The 23,294-nt window shown below is 45.8% G+C and overlaps 1 protein-coding gene across 1 annotated transcript in view; it reads left to right on the top strand.

Moving 5' to 3' along the window:
* SGPP2 (sphingosine-1-phosphate phosphatase 2) overlaps window positions 1-23,294 on the top strand; it is a gene marked incomplete at its 5' end in the record, with an annotated part of 109,876 nt that overhangs the window by 32,099 nt on the left and 54,483 nt on the right. The window contains one exon of the mRNA XM_080799644.1: window positions 12,422-12,580. Coding sequence (XP_080655770.1) covers window positions 12,422-12,580 — 159 coding nt within the window. The remainder of the gene's footprint in view (window positions 1-12,421; window positions 12,581-23,294) is intronic.

The raw sequence follows: 23,294 nt of genomic DNA, 5'->3' as shown, positions 1-23,294 counted from the left end.
CTATGAACCGTGGACCCGGTGACAGAGATGAGCTGAAAGCCGGAGCCACTGGCTTTGTTCAGGGTGGGGCATCACCCAGCCCATGTCATTCGGTCGCTGTCCATGGAATAACTCACTTTCTCTGGGTTTCATCAAATTGTTTTTGTTTCTGTGGTTTCTTGTTAAATAACTGTATCATCAGATCCCACATGAGTAAGCCATGGCCAGAAGCAGAAACCACGCTGTCTTTGTCTTCCCTGATGGCCCGTGGAGACTCTCAGAGGGTCCAGCTTTTCCTTCAGATGCAAAATGGGAGCACAGGGAGGCTGACATGGGTCTGTGGGGAGCAGGGGCAGAGAGAGGCCAGGTGTAATGCCCTCTAAGAGCACAGAATGGGATGGGGTTTGGTGAACCTGTGGCGGCCTGTCTGTGAATAACCCTTGGACATTCTGCAGCTGCAAGAGATGGGAACTGATAAGAAAGGACAGGACATATGCAAGCATATGGTGGCCATTTAGGCACATCCCTGATGGGTCACTTTCTGGCTGTCTCTCTGGGGCCCCGTCACCCAACCTCCTTGTCACGTTCTTAGGACTCCTCTGTCTGGCTCTGGTCTTCCTCTGGCCCAGCTACCATCAGTTCACCTTGTAAATACCTTACACTCTGGCTTACTGGACGTGTCCCGCTCGGGGACATTGTGTTTGGCCACCCCTTTAGCTCTCCTCATACTTTCCCCTTCAGCTGAAGGCCTGCCTTCCCTTTGTTGTCTGTCATCCTTCTGGGACATCTTACTTGCCTCCTCTATGATTTTTTTGAATTTATTGTATTTATTCATTATTGTGTTTAAGTAGGCTCCATGCCCAACATGGGGTCCAACACAGGACTTGAACTCATGACGCTGAGATCAAGACCTGGGCTGAGATCTAGAGTCAGCACACTAATCAACCAAGTCACCCAGGAGCCCCTGATATCTTTGTTTTTTTAATTCATCTTACTTCTTTCCCTCCTTGTATTCCACTGTAATTGGATACTTCTGACAATTTCTTGTTAGTTATACTGTTAAAAAAGCAATGCAAATACAACTACCATTTACTGAACATATACTGAGTGTCTGATGTGCTATGATGTGGTTTATAGAAGGGACTTCCTTTCCTCTTCCAAACATCTTTGCAAGGGAGCTGGTGTTAAACGCACCACACAGGTGAGAACACACCTACTGCACAGGTGAGACCATACTTCCTGCACAGGTGAGAAAGTTCAAACCTCCCCAGAGCGGTCCCAGCAGATCTGTCATTGGACCCAAGACTGGCTAACACCCAGCCCCTCTTAGGTTGCATTTAGATCCATTTACCTCAACCAGAGGTGGCTGGAGCTGATGAACGAGGGCTCTGGGTTGCGTGCAAACCCTAGGACTTTCTGAGCCAGGAAGGCCTGGGTTTACCTCTTGCATGATGGTTTATGGGACTGTTTCTCTTCCTCAGCATAGGGACTGTCATGGCTCATGCTCATCTCCAGGTCATTTTTTCTTTCTTTTCTTTTCTTTCTTTCTTTTTTTTTTTTTTTTTTAAGATTTTATTTGTTTGAGAGAGAGAGAGAGAGCACAAGCAGGGGGAGCAGCGACAGAAGTGGGGGAGTAGCAGGCTCCCCTTGGAGCAAGGAGCCAGACGCAGGCCTCTATCCCAAGACAGGTGATCATGACCCGAGCTGAAGGCAAATGCTTAACCAACCGGAGCCACCCATGTACCCCTCATTCTCTATTTCTTCAGCAGTGCACTTTGTGGCCCTTGGACGGCCTTAAAGGGCATCCCTGCAACTTTTGCATAATCTGGCAAAGAGAACTTAAGTCCTTGGGAAAACAAAACAAGCAAACAGTATTACCAAAAAATATAAACAAGGGGGTTGCAGGGAATGTCATAGGTGTGGATGTTTATCCATAGGTGTGGATGAAGAGAGAGGCTCCTGGAATGGTGCCCCCAGGTGCCCCAGCAGAAGTGGGCAGGGAACTCCATACAGCTGGTGGCTGGTGAGATTCCTGCTCACACGCACATAGGCCAACCTTCAGACTTGTTTCCTGCATCATTCTGCGTCGGGATCTGCCATGCAAACAGATGAGTGAGAAACTAGAACACAGTGAAGGCAGCACTTGTAAAAAGTTGACAGCCTGGGGCACCTGGGTGGCTCATTGGGTTAAGCCTCTGCCTTCAGCTCAGGTCATGATCTCAGTGTCCTGGGATCGAGCCCTGCATTGGATTCTCTGCTCAGCAGGGAGCCTGCTTCCCTCTCTCTCTGCCTGCTTCTCTGCCTACTTGTGATCTCTCTTTCTCTGTCAAATAAATAAATAAAAGTTAAAAAGTTGACAGCCAAAATCGTGATCTTAAATAATATTTAGGGACCTAAGGAAATACAATGCAATAAATAATACTTAAAAATTTAAGGGAGGCCTGGGTGGCTCAGTTGGTGAAGCATCTACCTTGGTCTCAGGTCATGATCCCAGGGTCCTGGATTGGAGCCCTATATCAGGCTCCCTGCTCAGTGGGGAGCCTGCTTCTCCCTCTGCCTGCTGCTCCCGTTGCCTGCTCCTGTGCTCTCTCTCTCTGACAAATAAATAAATAAAATCCTCAAAAAAAATTTAAGAGCAGAATCTCAATTTTGTTAGAATACATGTCACCACATGATCTCATTTACACGTAAGAAAAAGACCAGTGGAGATATCCAAAGGGATTGAGTCTCAAGGGTGGGACAAGGGGTCATTTTTACTTTATTTTTATGTAGTTTTTGGACTCCCAAATGTTCTCCGGTAAAATGTGTTAATCAGAAAAAAAACATAAGTGATAATCAGATAATCAGGGAAAAAAACACAAAAAATAAGTGATATATTTAAAAAAAAAAAAAGCCCAGAACTTTAACTCAAAAATATTAAAAGTGAAACAAGATGAAAACAAAACAAAACAAAAAAAAAAGAACAGCCTTCCAAAGGTACAAAGAAACCAGAATGTGCCAGGGACAAGCTGGGTGGGAAGGACCATTGTTCCGACCCAGCGTGGCTTTCTTCTTCATGTCCTTTCATGGGTGTGCACACAATTTCAAAGCTTTTCCTAAGTTTATTTTTGTGACCAGTGGCTTTAAACTGGCTCAGAGAGAACCTTCCAGAGGGAACTGCAGTTTGAAAACATGGTGGAAATTGATGGAACTTCCCCAGCATTTCCCCTCCCACACACGCAAGGCTTAGGGAGAGTGTGGAGGGAGCCAGCCTCTGGGGAAGCATGCTCTCCAGGTCCATCTGTCCTTCCTGGATCCTTCCCATCCCACTCCCTCTCGTGCCCACTGCCACTTACTGACAGTGCCCCAGGGAGTGGAAGTGGATCAGGAAAGAAAAATTGTTCCAAAGTACTATCTTTACCATCTTGGATTCCTGGAGAGCTCTAAAAGTAGAGGGCTTGAATTAAGAAGTGCGGAGGGGCAGCGAAGACAAGGTTTTTTTGCTTTCCTCCTTCTCCATGGACACACAGACCTGCACTACAACGGTAGCCTTGGACAAAGAAAACTCCAAGTTAAAAATGCCATGCCCTGTTTTGCCCAGCGAAACAAGAAAGGAGCACGAAAGCCTGTGGATAAAACTCCCTTGACTTTGGTGGCCAAATGGTCAGGCTTTATTTTCCTTTTGTCTGATTAAAATGTATTTTTAAATCTTTAGAAGTAAAAGATCACCAAGAAGAAAACCTTCCATGGACCCAAGTAATTTTCTTACATTTTGGTGGTGCCTTTTAGTGCTGTAGAAAATGTTTTCTGAAGGGACTTAGGAATGGGTGAGTTCATGCTGCCTGTTAGAACTAAATCAGCCTGTCCACATTCTAAATGTGTGCATCAGGGCAGGAGGGCTGAAATTCCTGGATTAAAAACTAATGAACTCCAATTTATAAGACTCCTTCTTGCACATACAGCTCTTCCAAACGTCATTTTGATAAGTTAATATAAATGAATCAGAAACATCTGCACCAAAAATCCCCCTGAATACGCAAGGGCTTACCAATTAAGTGGAAGAATGTTTGGTACAATGTGTTTCAGGTTTTAGCAGATCCAAAATGTTTTGAAAAACAGTTAAGTTCTTAACACATTTTGGAAATTTAAAGGGCAGCTGGTTCTCCCTCCCCCCTCCCTTAAAAATGGGAATGGTTATTTCTGTTCTTTGTGGCGACTTCTGCTGCTCTTACTGCCTGGGGAGGGAATTCTCCGAGTAGAGGCCCACTTCTCTCAGCTTTGCAAAACGCTGTCCTACTCTCTCTCTATCTCTCTCTCTCTGATTCTTCAATTTACTTCGAAGCAGATAATCATGTGTGTCAGGCACAGGGTTCTAGAAGTGATGATGAGACTGCGTTCTTTCAAGTTGTAGGACCCGTTTCTAGCTTCAGGTGGGGCATTGTTGCCCTGGTGGGTCACTGTCACAATTTCAAAATCTGGGGAGCCGGAGGGGCTCAGTGGGTGAAGCGTCTTCCTTCAGTTCAGGTCACGATCTCAGGGTCCTGGGATCGAGCCCTGCTTGGTGCTCCCTGCTCTGTGGAGAGCGGGCTTCTCCCTCTCCCTCTGCCGCTCCCCCTGCTTGTGCACACTCTCTCTCTCTCTCTCTCTCTCTCTCTCTCTCAAATAAACAAATAAAATCTTAAAAAAGAGAGAGAGAGAGAATTTCACAATCTGTGATACTTATCGGCCCGCCCCTTCTGCTGGTGCCCAAGATGAGAGCCAACTTTTGAGGAAAAGAAAAAGAAGACATTAAATGCCCAGAGGATGGGCTGAAAGGCGATGGATCGGCGGGAGGGAAAAAAACAAAGTTCAAACCCCACTAGAACCCTGCTGTCAAATACCACATCGGATCCAGTCCCTTCCAGCCACTCTCTTATTCTGGGACACAGACTGAGGGGTCCCAGCAGATGCCAGCCAAGCCGATGAAAGGGGTTTGTGGGCAGTTCTCTTTCAAGCTCTTTTATTCAAAGAAGCTGCCCTTCCATTTTATTGACTCTCAGTGTCACCATCCTGCAATTTTAATCACCGAGCCCTGAGCAGACATCGGTGAGCTCACCCAACTTGTAATTCTATCTGGACTTAAAGATGAAAGGAGAAACCCTAGCTCATTCTTGTTCCTTCTGTTTCCCCTTCAAGGGACACTGCCAATCTTTCTTAGGCTTGCTAAGTAATCATCATTTAATTGTCTCTGTGGATTGGACAGTCTTGATTCCCTGGACTTAAAAAATATAATAATAAAAGTAATTAAAAGTGATGGGAGCATATTGGTAAACAGACATGAATCTAACCAGTCTACCTGACTGTGGAAACAATGGGACCCCCCCCCCATTTAAGTTCAGGGCGGCTAATGAATGGTATTTTCCCACAACGTTTAAGAAATCAAAACACCAAAGAGTTAAAGCAGGACTTCTTCTCACTGTTTCTGAGCCAAAATTTGTTTTAGTCTTGTCAGAGCAGATCAGATCATGCTCTTATATGAAACTGTCTCAGCAATTTACCGCTCCTGCCAGCCTAAAACCCCAAGGCTTGGCCTGACCCCGCTCCTGCCCACCCCCCACCCCACCATGTTCCGACGCACAGACCCAGTTGCTTGTTTCAGGGTCTTAGTAAGCCATCTCTCTGACCCTCAGACCCCGAAGGAACCAGCTCACCTCCCCATCCGGGGCTCAGCTCGAAGGGGTCCTCCTTGGAGAGCAACCCCTAAAACACACATACCACTTTGTATCACACTATTCGCTTTAATTTCCTCACATTGCTGACTGAAATGATCTTGCTTATTGTCAACTTTCCATCACTAAAGAGCAAGCAATGAATGACTCGTCTACAGAGACATGGCCTCTGTGGAGAAAAGATTTGCCATTTTCAGTTTTCTTTTGAAATGTTGGGCTTTGCTTGGTTTTTACATGGTGTGTTAACAAGCTAGGTAGTTGTGTCTCATGATAGCTTGAGAGAGTGTTTATTTTATAAATATTCCTCCAGGGTGTAAGGACAGGTCCACCCAAGCCTAGTCTTTCAGAGCAAGATGTCAGGACACAAACCTTGCAAATCATAGATTCTACTGAAAGAGGCATTGAGTTCCTTGAATTTGCCCTTCCCAATCTCTGGGCTCTAGATCAGAAATTCTGGCTGAATATATGCAGGGTATGACAGCAAGACTAGGTGGAGTTTTAGTCCTGAATCTATTGCCTTTTGAGGCATTGCCCCAACCATGGAAGGTATTTTTCTGAGGAGCCCCCAGTCTCCATAAATGGCTAATAATCTGGACACCAGAGGCTGGTGCCCCTCTTCCCCCACAATCCCAAGCACATGAAGAAATAGCCAACCTTGAAAAATAATCCTGGGCAAGCAGGTGCCGTGTGGCAACCCTCGGAAATGAATGAGGACGAGTGTGCAGGTTGAATGCATGTGAATGCGGATATAACGAGAAATGACAAAGAATTTCCAAAGTTGAGTTAAAAAAATTTAGAACTTCCAAAGACCATCGGCTTTAATAGGATATGGGATACTTTCCTCTTAGTTTTTCATCTTTCCTTTAAAAAAAAAAATAAAGCAAATTGCTATCTCCTTTGTAACAGAGAACTCAAAGACAGATTCTCAGGCCTGCAGAGGTCAGAAAACCTAGTTTTCAAGCCAGGATCCTGCAGGATTCTGACAGCGCTGCAAAAGCTCTTTTTAGGGAAATAAGGTTCGTTTTTCTTTGTTCGGATGCCCTGAGAGGTGAGGCGTGTTTTCCAAACTTCATGACTCCCTCACTAATTTTGGATTTGTTGTCCAGGAATTTATGCAAACCCTTCTCCAATGAAGGCAAGGAGCCCAAGATGCCTGCCTGCTTGCTTGCTTTTTTTCTTTCTTTCTTTCTTCATAATCAGTTGATTATTCAATCTGGCTGCTGTTTCAGGGGGAGCATCTCTTTTAAGATTTTTTATTTATTTCACACAGAGAGAGATCACAAGTAGGCAGAGAGGCAGGCAGAGAGAGGGGGGGAAGCGGGCTCCCAGCTGAGCAGTGAGCCCGATGTGGGGCTCGATTCCAGGACGCTGGGATCATGACCTAAGCCGAAGGCAGAGGCTTTAACCCACTGAGCCACCCAGGCGCCCCAGGGGGAGCATCTCTTACATGTGCCAATCTGAGAGCTTGACTTTTGTCTTTAAAAACTCCTCACTGTGGTTCGCAGCTGCACAACATGGCAGCATAGGGATCACCTGGGAGCCCGGGAGAACCCGCGGCTTTGTCTTTAAAAACTACTCAAAGTGTGGTTCGCAGCTGCACAACATTGGCAGCACAGGGATCACCTGGGAGCCCGGGAGAACGCGCGGCCCCGACCCAGGTGATGCGCATGCCCGTTAGAACTGCGAAGTGTTCTCTGGGAAATCTCTCCTGCTACCTTCCCGTCATGGCCGGCAGCTCAGTCACTTCTTTGTGCCGAGTGCTTGGCGGGTGTTATCAGCAACACTGATTTAATCCTGCCAGTGTCCCTAAGGGGTAAGTGCTCTTATTATTCCCATTTACAGAAGGGGAAACTGAGGCCCTGGGAGATCATGGCATTGGTGTGAGACTATGCAGCCGTGCGTGGTGGTCCTTTGCTCCAGAGTCCGTGTTCCTGACCCCAGGCCTGGTGGCCTCCCCTCTGCCCGGCTCTGTGTTCAGGGGCTACTTTCTCGTCGGGGTGTAAAACTTCCCTAAAGCAAAGCCTCGGTGAAGGGAATGCTGCTGTTCAATGTGTTTTATAAAAGAGCTTTGGGCCTTTAACTTCTTTTTAAGTACAACCGGGCTGTACCCCATTTAGATGTCACCCCCCTCGGCCCTAGAAGGTGAGCTTCCTACTGCTTTCCATCTGAAGTGTCCTGCTTGGGGTGCCTGGGCGGCTCAGTCGTTAAGCGTCTGCGTTGGGTTCAGGTCATGATCCTCGGGTCCTGGGATCGAGCCCCGTGTGGGCTCCCTGCTCAGCAGAGAGCCTGCTTCTTCCTCTGCTGCCTCCTCTGCATGTGTTCTCTCTCTCTCTGTCACATAAATAATAAAAAATAAAGTGCCCTGCTTAGAGCTGTAGACGGCATGCCCCTAGACACGAATCCCTTCGGGCTCTGTTGAAGTAGAGGACTCTCAAACTTGACCTTTCAAAAATAGGGTTACAGCTCTGATATGGGGGGAAAAAAAAAAAAAAGTAAAATGACCTCGCAACGACATTGGTCATGAGTTTATCACATCCTTTAAATAAAGACCTCAAGGTCGGCAGACCCATAGTCTGTGTCCTTCTGGCCCCGGGTTACTTACAGAAAGGTATGAGAGGTCTGACAGAGATGAAGGTCAATGGTTTTCAAGCTGATCTCCGACCTGTGTTCAAGGAGACACTCCAGAGAAAGACTTGGGGGTACAAGGTGGCCTGGCCTGAAATTAGGGGTTCCCTAGGCTTCCCCTCACCTTCAACCAGTTAGTCCAGTCTTTCAGTCTTATTTTATAGACTAGGCTCTGGGATGACATTTTATTTAAGGGGCCTTTCGCTACCTGTAATTGTTTTTTGTATATTAAAAAGCAACTGAGCTAACCAGACTCCATCCTCTGCCACTGAGGCCGCTGAGGTGCAGAAGGGCGAATTCACCTCCCCAAGGTCACGTATTGTTTCGGCTAAAAGCAATTCCTTGTATTCCTCCTCTGAAAGCTCAAAGGCTGGGCCAGCTGCCAAGCCCACTCCACGGTCGGTCGCTCCTCTGCTGTGTGGGTCAGCCCTCACTCCATCCAGCGGTGCTGACCTGGCCGGATTTCCTTTTTGTGTAGGACTCCTCAGAGTGTATTTGGAAAACCAAATACCATTCAAGGTCTCCAGGGGTGGAGGGCGGGTGAGGCGGGGGGGAGAGCCAAGTCCAGAAATCCTGTACCTGCGTGCCCTTTCCCTAGGAGCGTGCAGTCACCCTGTGTGGTTCCCCTTCTGATTTATTTATGCCTTGAAAGCAGCCTTGCTGAGAACACGCAGCAGCAAAACACAGCCACTCTTCTCCACCCAAAGGCCATTCCCAACAGCCCCATCTTGGGAGCCTGAGTTAGAGAAAGTTATGCCCTGAAAGGAAAAATTGTTTTCACCTGTGGAAACACTTTTTGTTTTCTAAGTTCCCGAAAACTAAAGCAATAAACAAAACATGCAAATAGGAATGTCCAGGACATTTGCCACTAGTGATAATGGATATAGGTCCTTTCTGTCTTATCCTCCCTGTTGACTAGAAACATCTTCATTTGGCTTTGTGACAGATGAGAAGCTTGCTGAGAAATAGTGGATTTCTACGCATAGGTCTCCACCCACCTAAATATCCAATGCCTTTATGATCTTTTGTCTGGAAACTTAACTGCTAATCCCTGCCTCCTGGGTTCGTGGTCCAGAGACCCTGCCCACAGCCTGGCCCGTCATCCCCCTCGTATGGCTGTTTCTCCAGAACTAGAGGAGAGTCCTGGGACCTGGTTTCCTTTCTCCCAGCTCTAACTCTGCTCCTCTCTGCCATTGGCTTTATCTACCATTCCCTGTTTCTGCTCCCTCTAATTGTTCCCACTGAGACCAACACAGGCACCGGCATTCTTGTTATGTCCAAAGATATACTGAAGTCCTACACTGAGATTTCCTACAAGGGAAATGTAGATTCTGGTTCAGAAAAGACAAGAACTCTTTTATTTAGGTTCATCTAATTCCCAAGAATTTGGAGACCGATATTGGCTCTCCTGCTACTTAATTACATATTCAGAGATATTATCTAAAAACTCTTTCGGGTGTCCTATATATGCGCTGATATTTTTAGTTTCACTTTTGCTGCTTCTGTTCCTAAGAAGATTTAAAGAATATCTAACTCTCCTCCAAAGAAGAGAATTCCTCAGAGATTGTAAAAAGCAAGTCGAAAGATGTTAATTAGTAGTATGTCACACGAAAGTGATTTGCTGTCATCCCTGACAGTCTTTCAATTATTTACTAGGATTAAGGTACTGAACTTGGTCTCAGGTAGAGATCTCTGGGGTAGGGAAATGGTCATTGCTGAGTGTTGATAATGTCCTATAACCTTTGGGTATCATGAAACGACACAAGGGAGGAGTTTGACCCTTTTCAGAGTCTGGGAAATTCCTCCCTGTAAAGCTTCAAGGCAGGACAGATTCCTGGGTATACTGGTAGTTGGTGGTGGATTAAAGTAACGAATCTTTATGTACAAAGGGGTTTTTACAGGTTTTGTCTCAAGGACGGGCCTGTAGGATGTACACTTATAAAACAGAAGCCGCTGGATTAAGTCCTCCTATCAGAGAGGGGAATGAGCTTGTCATTTATTTGTCACAATTTTATTTTATTGGTTCTTGTTCTGCAAATCCAGCCCTAATATCTTGGCAGAGAGGTGAAACTCTATATGCTTCCTTATTTCATTCATTGTGGGCATTATTGTCTTCCCTATTTAGGATGGATCTGTCGCCATCCTAACTTGAATTTACTTAGAAGTAAATTTCGTCCCTGAAGAGACATGCAGTGTTTAGCTAACAGCACATATTGCCCCTGACCAGTGACTTTCTTCTGGGTTGTGCCATGCACTTCTTGGCTTGAGGCCAAAGCCTTGAACTTCTCATGACTGGAGCTAAGAGCAGTGTCAACTTCCCCCTGAGTCACAGGACTCAGGGGGGTGGGAGAGAGGTAGAGATGTTGGAATAAAATTGGGAACCTTTTAGGAGAGAGGAATGCATACTTGGCAGGCAGCCAACAGTGTCAAGTACAATTATATTCGTGCAATTTCCAAGGTCATTTTTTTTAATTCCTTAAATATAAAAGTAATCTTGGCTTTTTTCCAAAGCCTCAAACACCATATTGGTCCTTTAAAACTTCATTCCCCCAAACAGTACTCTCTGGCACCCCCCACAAGAGCGCCTGGAAGCCAGGCACTGTGCCTGGCTCATCTGAATATCCTTGGCACGCACAGGTTCTCCGTTACAGTAGGCACAGAATGAATGTTTGCAGAATAAATGCATATGCAACTTATTCTCTGAATTCCCCCAGGATTCGAGCACCTCAGACTTGGTGTAAAACAAAGCAGAGCCAAAATTCAGACCTACAAAAGTCCCTTTACACCATTGCCCCTGCCATAGGTCTGCATCTTCTCCCTATTTTCATCCTTGACATTTTGCTTTGATTTTATTTTTATAAAGTTTATGACTACCATAAAAAGCAGCATGAAAACTCTATTTTTTAGATTGATTTAACAGAGTGACCATGTTTTTGTTTGTTAACTCATTACTAATCTACCACAATTTAAGGACATTTGTCATAGTTTAAAATAGATTGCATATTCCTGTTTTAACCCCCTTAAGTCTTTTTTTTCCCCCCTGCCTGCTGCCAGGATAAGAGGGAGGGAAGGAATGGTTGAAAATAGGATTGCATTTTAGCAGACCCTGAATGTTCTTGATGTGTTTCTTATACCATCCCTCCACTGGGTTGACTGTACTAATCCCATTTAAAAGGTAAACAAAAGGGGCGCCTCGGTGGCTCAGTCAGTAAGCATCTGCCATCGGCTCAAGTCCTGGGATCAAGCCCCAAGCCTGGTTCCCTGCTCACTGGGGAGTCTGTTTATCCCTCTCCCTCTACTGGGTCTCTCTCTCAAATAAATAAAAATTAAAAAAAAAATAAAAGGTAAACTTAAAATATTCACTGGTGAGTGATGTTTCTAAAGTCCCCGTGTTCGTTATCCGTGACTGCTGCAGTCCTCTTGTCAGGCCACCACTCACTCAGTGGCTCAAAACAACACAAATGTACCTTTTTCAGCTGTGGAGGTCCAGGGTCCAAAATGGTTCATATTCAGACAAAACCAAGGCATCACCGAGGCTTCATAGCTTTCGGAGCCTCAAGGGGAGAATCTTCCCTTTCTTTTTTCCAGCTTCCAGGGGTGCCCTGCCTCCCTTGCCCGTTGGCCCTCTCCCCATCTTCAGAGCACCCTCTCCTTGACCTTCCTGCCTCCCTCTGCCATTTTTCGAGGATCCTTGTGGTCACACTGAGCCCAAAGAGATTATCTGTCCATCTCAACATCGTTAATTACACCTGCCAAGTCCTTTTGGCCATGTAAGGCAGCAAATTCACAGATCCCTTAGGATGGGGAAATATTTGGCTATGTTATTCTACCTACTATAATCCTAAACCCAGAAAGTGTCTTCACAGCATTTGCCTTCTGTATATACAAAGGAGACAAGATTGAGGCTTGCGTGCCTTCTGCTGATAGCCTGTCATGATGCTGCTTAATTTTATGAAGAACTGACCTCTTCTATATCAGGGTTGAGTACACGGATAGCAATGCTGCTGTAATTACATCATGGAAACACCCTGGCAGTTGAAAGCCCATGAGTTTTACACAGAAGTTTTTAAAAACTTGCCCTACAGTGACATGTTGGAGGAACTCAGAGTCTTCTAACTTTTGTCTTTTAGGCTTATGTACAGAGGTACATTGTGAAGAATTATTTCTACTATTACCTATTCCGATTTTCTGCTGCTCTGGGCCAAGAAGTCTTCTACATCACATTTCTTCCATTCACTCACTGGAACATTGATCCTTATTTATCCAGAAGACTGATCATCATATGGGTTGTAAGTATGCTTATTACTTACTAACCACAGCGACACCTACAACAACCACCTGCTTTGGAATTCAAGTACTTTGCATATGTGTTGTTGTTCTTTTTTTTTTTTTTTAATCACTTAGAGTTAAATTTTTATATGGTTTTCTTTGGAAATATTTAAAAGCTATGAACATAACTTGTTTTGTTTGCAAAAACCAGACAAACCTGTGATATGTGTACATTGGCACACACCTCTGTTTGCGGGAATAAACCCAGAGGAGCAAAGATGAGAGGTGCAGAGAAGAAAGGACATTTCTGAGGACCCATGTAGGGGCATAACAATGCATCCCCCCAAGAGGCCAGTTTTAGTACAATCTGACCCAAAACTGAAACTAGAAGCTGTTGACTGATCATTCCAAGTGGTCTTAGAAGCTTGGAACTAGGGGCCTGGCATGTGGGAGGACGCTACCCGTTGCTGCTTGAACGAGGTAATGCTTAGTGACTAGTCTGTGAAGGCGAAGGAGTTTTAATGGTCAGCCAGTTCAGAGGTCAGGCTGCTTCCCTGGGCGGGGGCACATCAGAACCAGGCTGCCAGCATGGCTGTTTCCACAACTCAAGATTCTGTGCTGAAAACGGGGGTTCAGGAACACTTGGCTGTGTGAAGGGATCTGGGTTCTTGCGCAGCTCTGCTCTGAAAAGCTGTGTGATCTTAAACAAATGACTCCACCACTCTGGGCTTTATTTTTCATTTGTAGACCAAGTTCAAGGGGCCTCAGTCAGAAACCATAACGTCACATGTCCTTTAGGAAGGGAAACCATAACGTCATATGTCCTTTAGGGGAAGGGAAATCAAGGGGTGAAGTCCTGGGTGGGGAGGGTGGTGGGGATGGTTAGGGGTGGTAGAGGGAGTAGGGGGTGTCAGTGAGAGTCACGGTGTGGCCACTAGGGGCACTGGGGAGCAGCCACCTCTCAGTTCCACCTGTGACTGCCCTGAAGCAAATGGGCTGGAGCTGTTAGATTTGTTTTTCGTGGGAAGCCTCCCATTTTTTAAATGTAGGCGTACATCTTTAAAACATTATGCGTCAGCTGAACAAAGAATCCTTGAAGTCCACATGTACGAGAATTGGTTTGAAGCCTCTAGCCTAGAGCTTTAACCACTAAGGTCTCCAGGGCTTATGGTTATGATGATTATTTGGCCCCAAATTCTTCCTGACTTTTCTTTTTTCTCCTTTTCTCTCTAAACCGACAAGCCACTGGTTCCTTTCCCCATCCCTGTCTCCCAAGCAGTCCTCTTCTGAAATCAAGCTCCTGTATGAGCAAGAGTATGACCTGAGACTCTGCAAAAGCATAGGCTTCTTGCAAAAGGCGAAAGGTGGTGTCATCAGTCGTGCATGTCTCTTTCTGCTGTCCCTCCGAGACCTGCAGAGCAGGGCCGTCCTGGCTCCGCTGGGAAGGCAAGGAGCGCGCATGGGGGCAGGGAGCATTTCTGAAATGCAGCAAAGGGGCTGGGTGCTTGAGTTTCCTCCCTGTCATTTACTTTCTGTATGTGTGTGCATATGAATATATATCAGTTTTCCAACTTCTGTGGTGGTTGAGTGAGGCAGATGATGTTAAACCCTTTTATAATTGTTCATGTGTGCCATCGGCTCAAGGCCTGCTGTCTCCCCCACCGAGAGTGGGCCGTTTTTCCTGAGCAGGGGAGAGAAACTTTACACCAGATGGTAGTCAGGGGACTCTCTGATTGTCGTTTTGGTTGTTACGTGTCACTGCGGAGTCTTCCTTTCAAAGTGCCTGAAGGATTTCCTGTGTGAGGTGGAATTACCAGTCTTTCGTCAGAGAGTGAGCAGATCAGATCTTTACCTGAGAGAGGAAAAGAGCAACCTTTGAGATTGTCTTGTGCTTTGGTGACCTGTCCCTTGCTTTTAAAAAATGGGTTGTGCGCTCAGGTCCACAGGCCACCAGGCTCGAGGTTCCATGTCCTGCGTGGTCAGTGGGCTCCTCGAAGCAATGAATTCCTAGTAGTTCCTTGTGCAGACAGTGGAGGCCATTTTAGGAGATAGACAGGAACAGTGAGGGACAGGGACAAGCAGAGATGGAGGGGGAGAGATGGGAGTGGAGGAGATAGGAGGGGCGAGGGGGAGAGAGAGAGAGAGGGAAAGCGGCCCAAGAGACTTAGATGGAAAGGTACGTTGGGAGGTGGGAAGGAGGGAGCTCTGTGCTGGTTGCAGAGATAATAAGAGATGCTTGGTTTGGCTCTGGGGGGAAGGCAGGAAGGGAAGGGGAGTCCCTGGTGGGTTTGGTGGGAGGGGGGGAGGTTGGGAGGGACGGCAAGATGGAGCACATTGAGGCCCTCCCAGGGAAGAGCTTCCTCTGGGGCAGCCTCTCTGGCAGGAGGGACATGGGTCTTTAGGGAGTGAGGATGCAGCCACGCTAATGACAGGCAGAGTGCGAAGCCTCCTAGCATCAAACATCTCTCGTCCAAGAGGCTTGGAAAGGCAACTGTGTTCAGGAGCACTAAACCTCTTGTGAGATTTTCTGTTCATTCCACGGTTTTCCTTGGATGGAATCCCAACAGGTGTTACTGCATTAAAAAGCTATTTGTTATTGCGGGGGTGACTGATACCATCTGAGGTAGCTTAGCAGAATTTATGATTCTAGTAAGTACTTCCTCGTCGCAATCCTGACTATCCCCCCACCCACACACACACACAGTACATCTTCTATTGCTTTTACTGGCATCTGTGTTGGTTATCTTATTTGATTTCATAACAATGGGTGAGTATCATTTTCATCATTTTATAGATCGGGATAGTAATACTTCACATAATAATGAGCCATAGCCTACATTGAGTGCATCAGCGTCGTACTACAACTCACGCCTTCCATGAGTTGTAGTACGCCTTCCGTGTGACAACGCCTTCCGTATTTTTACCTCCTTGAACCCTGCCTGAGATCCTGAGAGGTGGTGCTTGCCAGCCCATTTTACAGATCAGAAACTGGTATCTAGAAAGACTGAATAACTCACCCGTGATCACATTGACTTGAGTGGACTTGATCCTGGCTTCCAGGGCCTCGTGGGCTGGAGGCAGCTGCTGCTGTCAGTTCTTAGAACAGAGCTAAATGACATGAAGAGCTTCTCTTTTTTTTTTTTAAGATTTTATTTTTAAGTAATCTCCACATACAACCTGGGGCTCGAACTTACAACCCCAAGATCAAGAATTGCATGTTCTACCAGCTAAGCTAGACAGGTGCCCCCCAAAGTTACCTTCTATTGCGTATTTGCTATGATTGTGTTTCAGGTTTGCCCATTTGACATTTATGAACTCTGTATTCTATCTAAGTGTCTTTTATGTAAGTTTCTTGACAAGTCCAGGTATTTCATCCCAGAAAATTTAGACAAGCGAGCCTTTTTAGTTAGCTAAAAGATGTCAATCAAGTTATCATTTCCCTCTTCTGTCACTTACCAGGGTGTTTAACCTGGCATTGGATTCCACCATTGGATTTCACGGAGCAGAGATGACTGTGAATGGTTATTGACCTAGATTCTCATGAAAAGACATGGTAGACCGTGCTTTAGGAAGAGTCACTGTCCAGAGTGACTGTCCCATCTCGTCTTCCACTTTGGTGTGGTGGCAGCCCCACCAAAAAATAAAGGCTTTAAAACAGTATTGCTGTGTCTCAAAAAGATGAGAGACCATTTCATTGAATCTGCATGGTGGTCGGCTTTGTAACATGAGGCAAAACCTCACTTTCTGCTAAGTCAAGTTATTCTCCATTTAGTAAAATAGCAATGCAAATATTGATACCACAGTTCATCCTTGGGAAGCTCCTTTTTGTCTGTTCTTATGTTATTTATTTCTATACTGCCTCTCTTAAGATATCCCTTGGAATTCAGAATGAGATGCAAGTAAAAATGGGAAAAGCAAAATTAGGGGAAATATGGATAAATTAGGAGATAAAGGACTAGCCTGAAATGAAACGTAGCTTACTGATTCAAAGTTGAGCCGCAAATTTGTCTTTGACTTTGTCCTGACCAAACCAAAATGAGATTCAATTACATCCACTAGGAACATTTGGTTTATTCCTAAGAGAGCAAAACTTCTTCTGACACACAGAGTTCATAGAATCGTTGAGCTCTGTTGCTAAATTATTTTCCTAGAAATAGTTTGGTATCAGCACCCCCATTGTGTGTGAGTACCCCTTTTGACGTTTCCTCATAAATTTTGTGCATTCTCATTTTTTAATCACTGCTAATTTCACCAATGGAAAAAAAATGTTATCTCAGTTAATTTTCATTTCATATAGTTTTAGTGAAGATGAAAGCATTTTTCAGATTTTTATTAGCCATTTGTATGAACTCCTCTGTGAATTGTTAGTCTGCCTTTTGAGTGTGTGTGTGTGTGTGTCTTTAAGAGAGGCTTTAGTTTTTAAATGGATTTTTCATCAGTTATAAAATGATACTGAGCTATTGATTTTTTCCCATGGATCAGAGACCATGTATCTTTACAAATAAGATTTTTAGAAGTTTGAGACTTTGAGAAATGATATTTAAATTTATGGTGTCATTAATAGTGACTTAAAGCCCTTTAAAATTGAACAGCACCTGGTTGCTCCATTGGTTAAGTGTCTGACTTGATCTTGGCTCAGGTCATGATCTCAGGGTCCTGGGATCGAGGCCCACATCTGGGCTCCATGCTTAGCAGGGAGTCTGTTTGAGGATTCTCTGTCTCTCTTCCTCTGCCCCTCCACCACCCTCTAAAATAAATAAATCTTTTATAAAAAGTGAATTTCAGTGCTTTTCTACTGGGTATTCAGTTTGGGCACAGACCTCACCACTCCCTGTTGTCTTACCCTTTGTGACCACCCTGGCCCCTTTCAGGCATTTGAATTTGGGATTCCTAATTTCAGGCACCTAATCTTTCTGACTTGTAGTTTCTCTGGCCATACTGGGCTTACTCCAGTGACCGGCCCTTAGAAAACCTGGTTCCTGATGCCTGAACTCCAGTAAAGTTAAAATTTGTCATGAGTTTTTCCTTGCCTTTTCTTCTACTTGTAAACATTCTTCTCATTTGTAAACACGGCAAGTTTGCATATGAGAAAATTTACAAATTTTTTTCCTAACATCAAAAGATCTGTTCCCCACCATTCTTACTTAAGTATGACTATTTTAAGAAATTATTACCCTATCCAAACTATTCTGACAGTTTTTCTGATGGCTGCTTCTGAACGTTTTCAGGCAGAGTTCATCTCTCTTCTAAGAATCCATGGCTTCTGTTGATGTCCCTGATTGGAAGCCAGGCCTGCGTGTGGGGGGTGGGGGGGGCGGTCCTTTCACTTCCATCCTCAGCTCTGAGGTCTGGTCAGAAGGACCTGGTCCTGTAATACCATGAAAGGAACAACAGGCTGATGTTTATAGGTAGTGTTGTTTGGTTTCCAGAAACAGAGACCCACTCAGAGTTGCTCAGGAAAAGGGGGACTTGGCATAAGATTCCAGGGAATCCGAGAGCCAGAATGTCACAGGGCCAGACTCCTATGGACAGTGTGGTCCTCTGCTCAATGAAGCTGGGACCCCATGTACTTGCTGCTTTACCTCCTGTTTCCAGTTGGTCACTTCCCAGCTATCTTTTCCTTTAGATTTTCAGGACCATCAGATCCAGCTCAGTAAGTCTCATGATTCCAGCTATCTCGTGCCAGTCCAAACTTGGTCCAAATAGCTATTTTGGGGTGGGGATAGACAGCTAATTGGGGCACAGAGTCACAGGCCAGGTCGGACTATCAAGACTTGGACCGTAATCCTTGCAGTGAAACCTGCGCAAGGCAGGTGAGGATTCCGGCCGGCAGCGCCCCTAGCTCGCAAATGAAAGGACTCAGCTAGATGAGCCTCGGAGGCCTGCAACACACAACACGGTCATGAGTCCTCTTTGTATGTCTGCTGTGTGACCCTTAGAAGAGCTTCAGCTATGGTGTGGAGTAAGAAGCAAAAGAGCCAGTGCTGGGCCAGATCACATTTAAAAAAACAAAAACCAAACCCATGTCCTCTCTTTTGCAGACCGAATGCTAATGTGGCTTTACTAATTTTGTCTCTTTGCGGTGAATCCCATCAGTGTTAGTACAGTTGACATCCATATCCAATCCATTGCCGAATAATTGTTAGGCTGCCCGCTGTTTGTGTTCAACAGGATCGAAGGAACACTTTAAAGGAAAATGCTTAATTGCTTGGTGAATATAAAAGGAATCTGAGCAGATTTCTTTTTGCCAGGCCCTTCTGTTCCTAGTCTTTTCAGTCATATTCACACTGGAGAGCTGAAGTTTGAAATGATGCATTTCACGTGGCTCACATGCTGATCACTGAACACTAGCTAGCTGATATCTGTGGTACAAAGCAAACCTGAAATTTACACTTACACTGTGCCCATGATCTAGACAGTGTCTAACGGCTGTGGAGTCTAGAGTAATATTTTATAAAGCTGACCCATCAGTTGGTTAAGAGGCAAACTTAGTGATAACCTGTCACAGTGGGCAGAATGGAGCCCTGTCTCTGGACGTGGGCAGGCTGCCATCTGGCTGTCCCACAGGGGAGTAAGGAAAAAGAGGGGAACGGCTGCCCAGTCCCTGTAATTCATTCCCCTCGTCCAGGGTCAATTTTAGTGCCCAGAGATGACTTTAAATGTGATTAGCTCCTAATCCTCTGTTTAAACCACTACCACCGTTCACTTCAAAAGATCGCCCTGCTCGTAAATTGGTTCTTGCCTGAGATTAATGAGTCTTGAAAAGTGTTCAACACTGGCCAGATTGTAACCCATGCTAACTTGCATTGAATGAAGCAGAATTAGGCGGCAGAGGTGCTGCCCAGTTTCTCTGAAGTAGCATCTCTTAATTTAGTTTTAGTTAAATATTAAGTAAATGGCTCTAGGGGGTTTCTTATGCAAACTGTATTGGTTTGGTTTTGAAACACAGTAAGGAAATAGTTTGGTTTTAGTCTGGGTTTAAAAAAAAGAAAAGCTTAAAATTGGTGGAATAGATAGTTTGGGTCTTTCTTTGGATCATGGATCGTTCTCATTACTGGAAAAATGATCCACCCCCCTTCTCTTTTATGATCATATGATGCCTGGAAAATGTGCCCACATTCTCCCCTACTCCTCCTGCCACCCTGCCTCCAATACTGTCCCTGCTCCCTAAGACTGCAGTACTGGATTCGGTTTGGTTCTGTTTTGATTGAGCAGAATTATAATCCTCCCAGATAGCAGCCCCCCTTTCCAAGTATCCCTTCTAAATGCGCCACTTAATTTATCTTGTGGGTATGTGATGGCTTTAGAGCTTAGTTAGGTATGAAGTTGTTTGTTAGAAACCCCAGGGGCCTGGAGGCAGGATGCCTTTATGGAGCTGCTGCTTTTTTTTCTTTTAAATTAACATATAATGTATGATTTGCTTCAGGGGCACAGGTCTGTGATTCCTCAGTCTTACACAATTCATGGCACTCACCATAGCACATACCCTCCAGAATGTCCATCACCCAGCCACCCCATCCCTCCCCGCAACCTCCCAGCAACCCTCAGTTTGTTTCCCGAGATTAAGAGTCTCTTATGGTTTGTCTCCCTCTCTAGTTTCACCTTGTTTCATTTTTCCCTCCCTTCCCCTATGATCCTCTGTCTTGTTTCTCAAATTCCTCATATCAGTGAGATCATATGATAATTGTCTTTCTCTGATTGACTTTTTTCGCTTAGCATCACACCTTCTAGTTCCATCCACATCGTTGCAAATGGCAAGCTTTATGGAGCTCCTAAAATAATGCAAAACACTAAATATTTCATAGAGTTTGGTGTGCAGTTAGTCCTTCTCGGCTCCCTTTGGTTTCCTGGTAGCGTTTCAAGTCTTATAGAAAAACAAACAAACAAACAAACAAACAAAAAACCAAATAGCATTTGCCAAGTCCTGTCCAGAGCAGAAAGTGAGAAGCAGACAGGCAGGGAGGAGCAAAAGGCATCCGGGACTCTCCGAATTCACTGGAGTGGCCCCAGGAAGGGGGTCGGGGGCTGCTGGCCCCCTCTGCCTGTGGGACAGTCCCTGCAGGGCTTTACAAAGTACCCTCCTGGACAGGACTTTTGTCCCAGATTTCCTCCCTGTCACCTAATCCATAGGCCACAGGTGGTGGGGGGCAGTCTTTCAGATAAAATTTTCAAATTAAATCTTAACAAAACTAATTTTTTCCCCTACCAATCCATTCCATTTGCAAAGCTGTATTCTCAAAATGGATCTGCTTATAGACCCTCCTCTCCACGCCAGCCCTTTTATATCTATGAACCCCACTTCGCAGATGAGAAAACCGAAACCCAAAGGGTTAAGTGACTTACCCAAAGGGACAGAACCAGTGAGTAACACAGGGAGGGCTCACCCCTGGTTCCAGCTCCAGACTCCAGGTCCTTCTCCTCTTGCTTGAAATGTGGCTGCACTTGGCTCATTCACCACCCCACCCACCAAATGCAATTCTTCGGGAAATGCGCTAGGCCTGCGAGGTTGGAACGTCTCCTTTACAAGTGCCCTGTGGGGTCCAACAGCCCTGTCACAGATTTCCCAGACATTCACCCTCACTTCTCTGTGCAGGGGTCCCTGTGAGTAACCCGCTGGTCAGACCATGTGCCCCAGATCTGTTCCACTTTTCCAGAAGGCCTGGAGCGCAGGAGGGTGGAGAAGGGCTTTGGTAGCTTTGTTTCGGGGCTGGAAGCCTGAGGTCTGTTGCCTGCCGACCCCATGGGCTTGCCATACCTGGGCCCACGCTCCACGTCCTTGCCCTAGTGTGCAGAGCAGCCAAGTGGAAAAGGAGGAGCGAATATAAGAGTGGCCCTTTATCCCACGAGGAGGTGGTGATTTGACCCTCAGGGGACTATCCTTGCCTGAGGAGACAACCTCCTGGGGAAGGCCAGTCTTTTTCTTTTCACCACCATGCTCTGCGTGCCTTATGTTTCCCAGGCTTCTGGTCCCCAGGCACCTTCATCAGCGGTGCATTCCACGCCTATGGGACCCTCAGTGCGAGGATGAGGAGTCTTACTTTCCTCAGCAGCTCTCCCAGAGCTTTTGAGGGTCGGAAACTTTCACCTTTGCTGGGAAGGGGAAGGAAAGGCCTTTGGTAGTTAAGTGCTCTACCTGTTTATAGCTGGAAGGTCATGCTTTAGTTAGGCCTCTGGAATTTTCTGGAAGCCTGAGACCTACTAGACAAACCCAGTCTTACTAACCTGCTGGCAGTCCTCTCTCCTCTTCCCTGTCCTTTCACCGGCACAACACCAGAGCTCTCCGGAGGAGGCAGTTGTAGCCTCTTCTCCCCAGGGCAGACAGTGCAGGAGGCCCTCCTCAGTGGGCGGCCCAGCTGCCACCAGCCCCAGTCAGGCCATTTTGCTCTGGTGGCCTCTGCGGGCACACACAGCAGCTGGGAGGCACTAGGCCTGCTTGGTGGGAGTCCGACCTCGGTCATCTGAAGGTTAATCTGGGAGACTGAGGCTTGCTGGCCTGATGGACTCCAGAGGCCCCAGCCCTGTCTCCGGTCCATCTGCTGGCATCGGAGCCCCCACTCCAGCACTGTCCTCAGGGGTCTGGGTGCAGCCCATGTGCTCTTATCTTGTCCCCTGTGAGGTGGAGAGAATATATAATTTTCAAGGAGCCACAGTATAAGTGCTTATGAATACATGACAGCCTAAAATTCAGAAGCGTAAGCGACGTGCTCCTCCCAGGAGCACAGCCTCCATGTCAGCTTTCAAGACCATGATGATGCAGCGTGGTGACAGCCATCATTTGTCGAGTCCCAACTCTGCTAGATGCGGACAATGGACTTACAGACATTACTGAGCACACTAGAGGTACTGTTGTTATTCTCCTTCTAAAGGCAAAGAAGCAATGAGGGTAGAGACTGGGTTTGAACCCATGACTCTCTGATCCCAGAATCCTGGCCACAAGCCACTGCCCTCTACACTAGCCTTTTCCCTTAAATACGTTCAGTATACCTCCACTTTTTTATGTATTTAACATGCTCAATTTTATTTTTTTCATTTTGTAAGTAGCGGACTCCATTAATACAAAAAGGAAGAAATTAAGAAAAAGTTTCCTAAGTTCTGCCTCCTTTATTGATTGGAGGGCAGTTCACCCTTTCCATCTCTTTGCCGGCCCAGCCACGCAATATTTGACCACAGCGTAGGGTTTGCATACTGCTTTGGGATAAATGATGTGCTAGAACATTAAAAAGGGCTCAGCATTCACGCATGAATACAGAAGAAAAAGAGAAAACTGGGGTCGGGATGACTCAGGAATCTTTCAGCTTAAAAGGAATAATTGAATGAGAGGATGGTTTGTTTGCCCTAAGAGTTAGGAGACTTGGATTCTAATCCAAGTGACAATTGCTCCCTATTTAATACAGCATGGGTTTCGGCAAGCTGGGATGGGCTCCTAGCTTGCAGGCTGTGTAAGGTGTGCAACCTATGGTAGTCCAAAGTTTACTAATAACTCCTCAAATGACCTTTCTGGGCCTGTCTGACCATCTATGAAATATGAACTTGAACAAAATAACCACTGGACGCCTCTTATTTTGAGAGTTTTGCAATTATAAAAAATATTGATGTGGATGGGTCTTTCCAGATAACAGTCTTTAATCCTATGTTCTGACTTCGACAATACATCTGGCCCCATAATATTTCCCTGGAGAGACGCCCCCTACACCTTGACTAGGTTAGCTCCTACTGGTTTTTCTTGGGGTCGCC

Source organism: Martes martes, assembly GCF_963455335.1.
Source record: "Martes martes genome assembly, chromosome: 3".
In the NCBI taxonomy this organism is placed as follows: domain Eukaryota; kingdom Metazoa; phylum Chordata; class Mammalia; order Carnivora; family Mustelidae; genus Martes; species Martes martes.
This window is presented reverse-complemented; position numbering and strand designations above follow the sequence as displayed.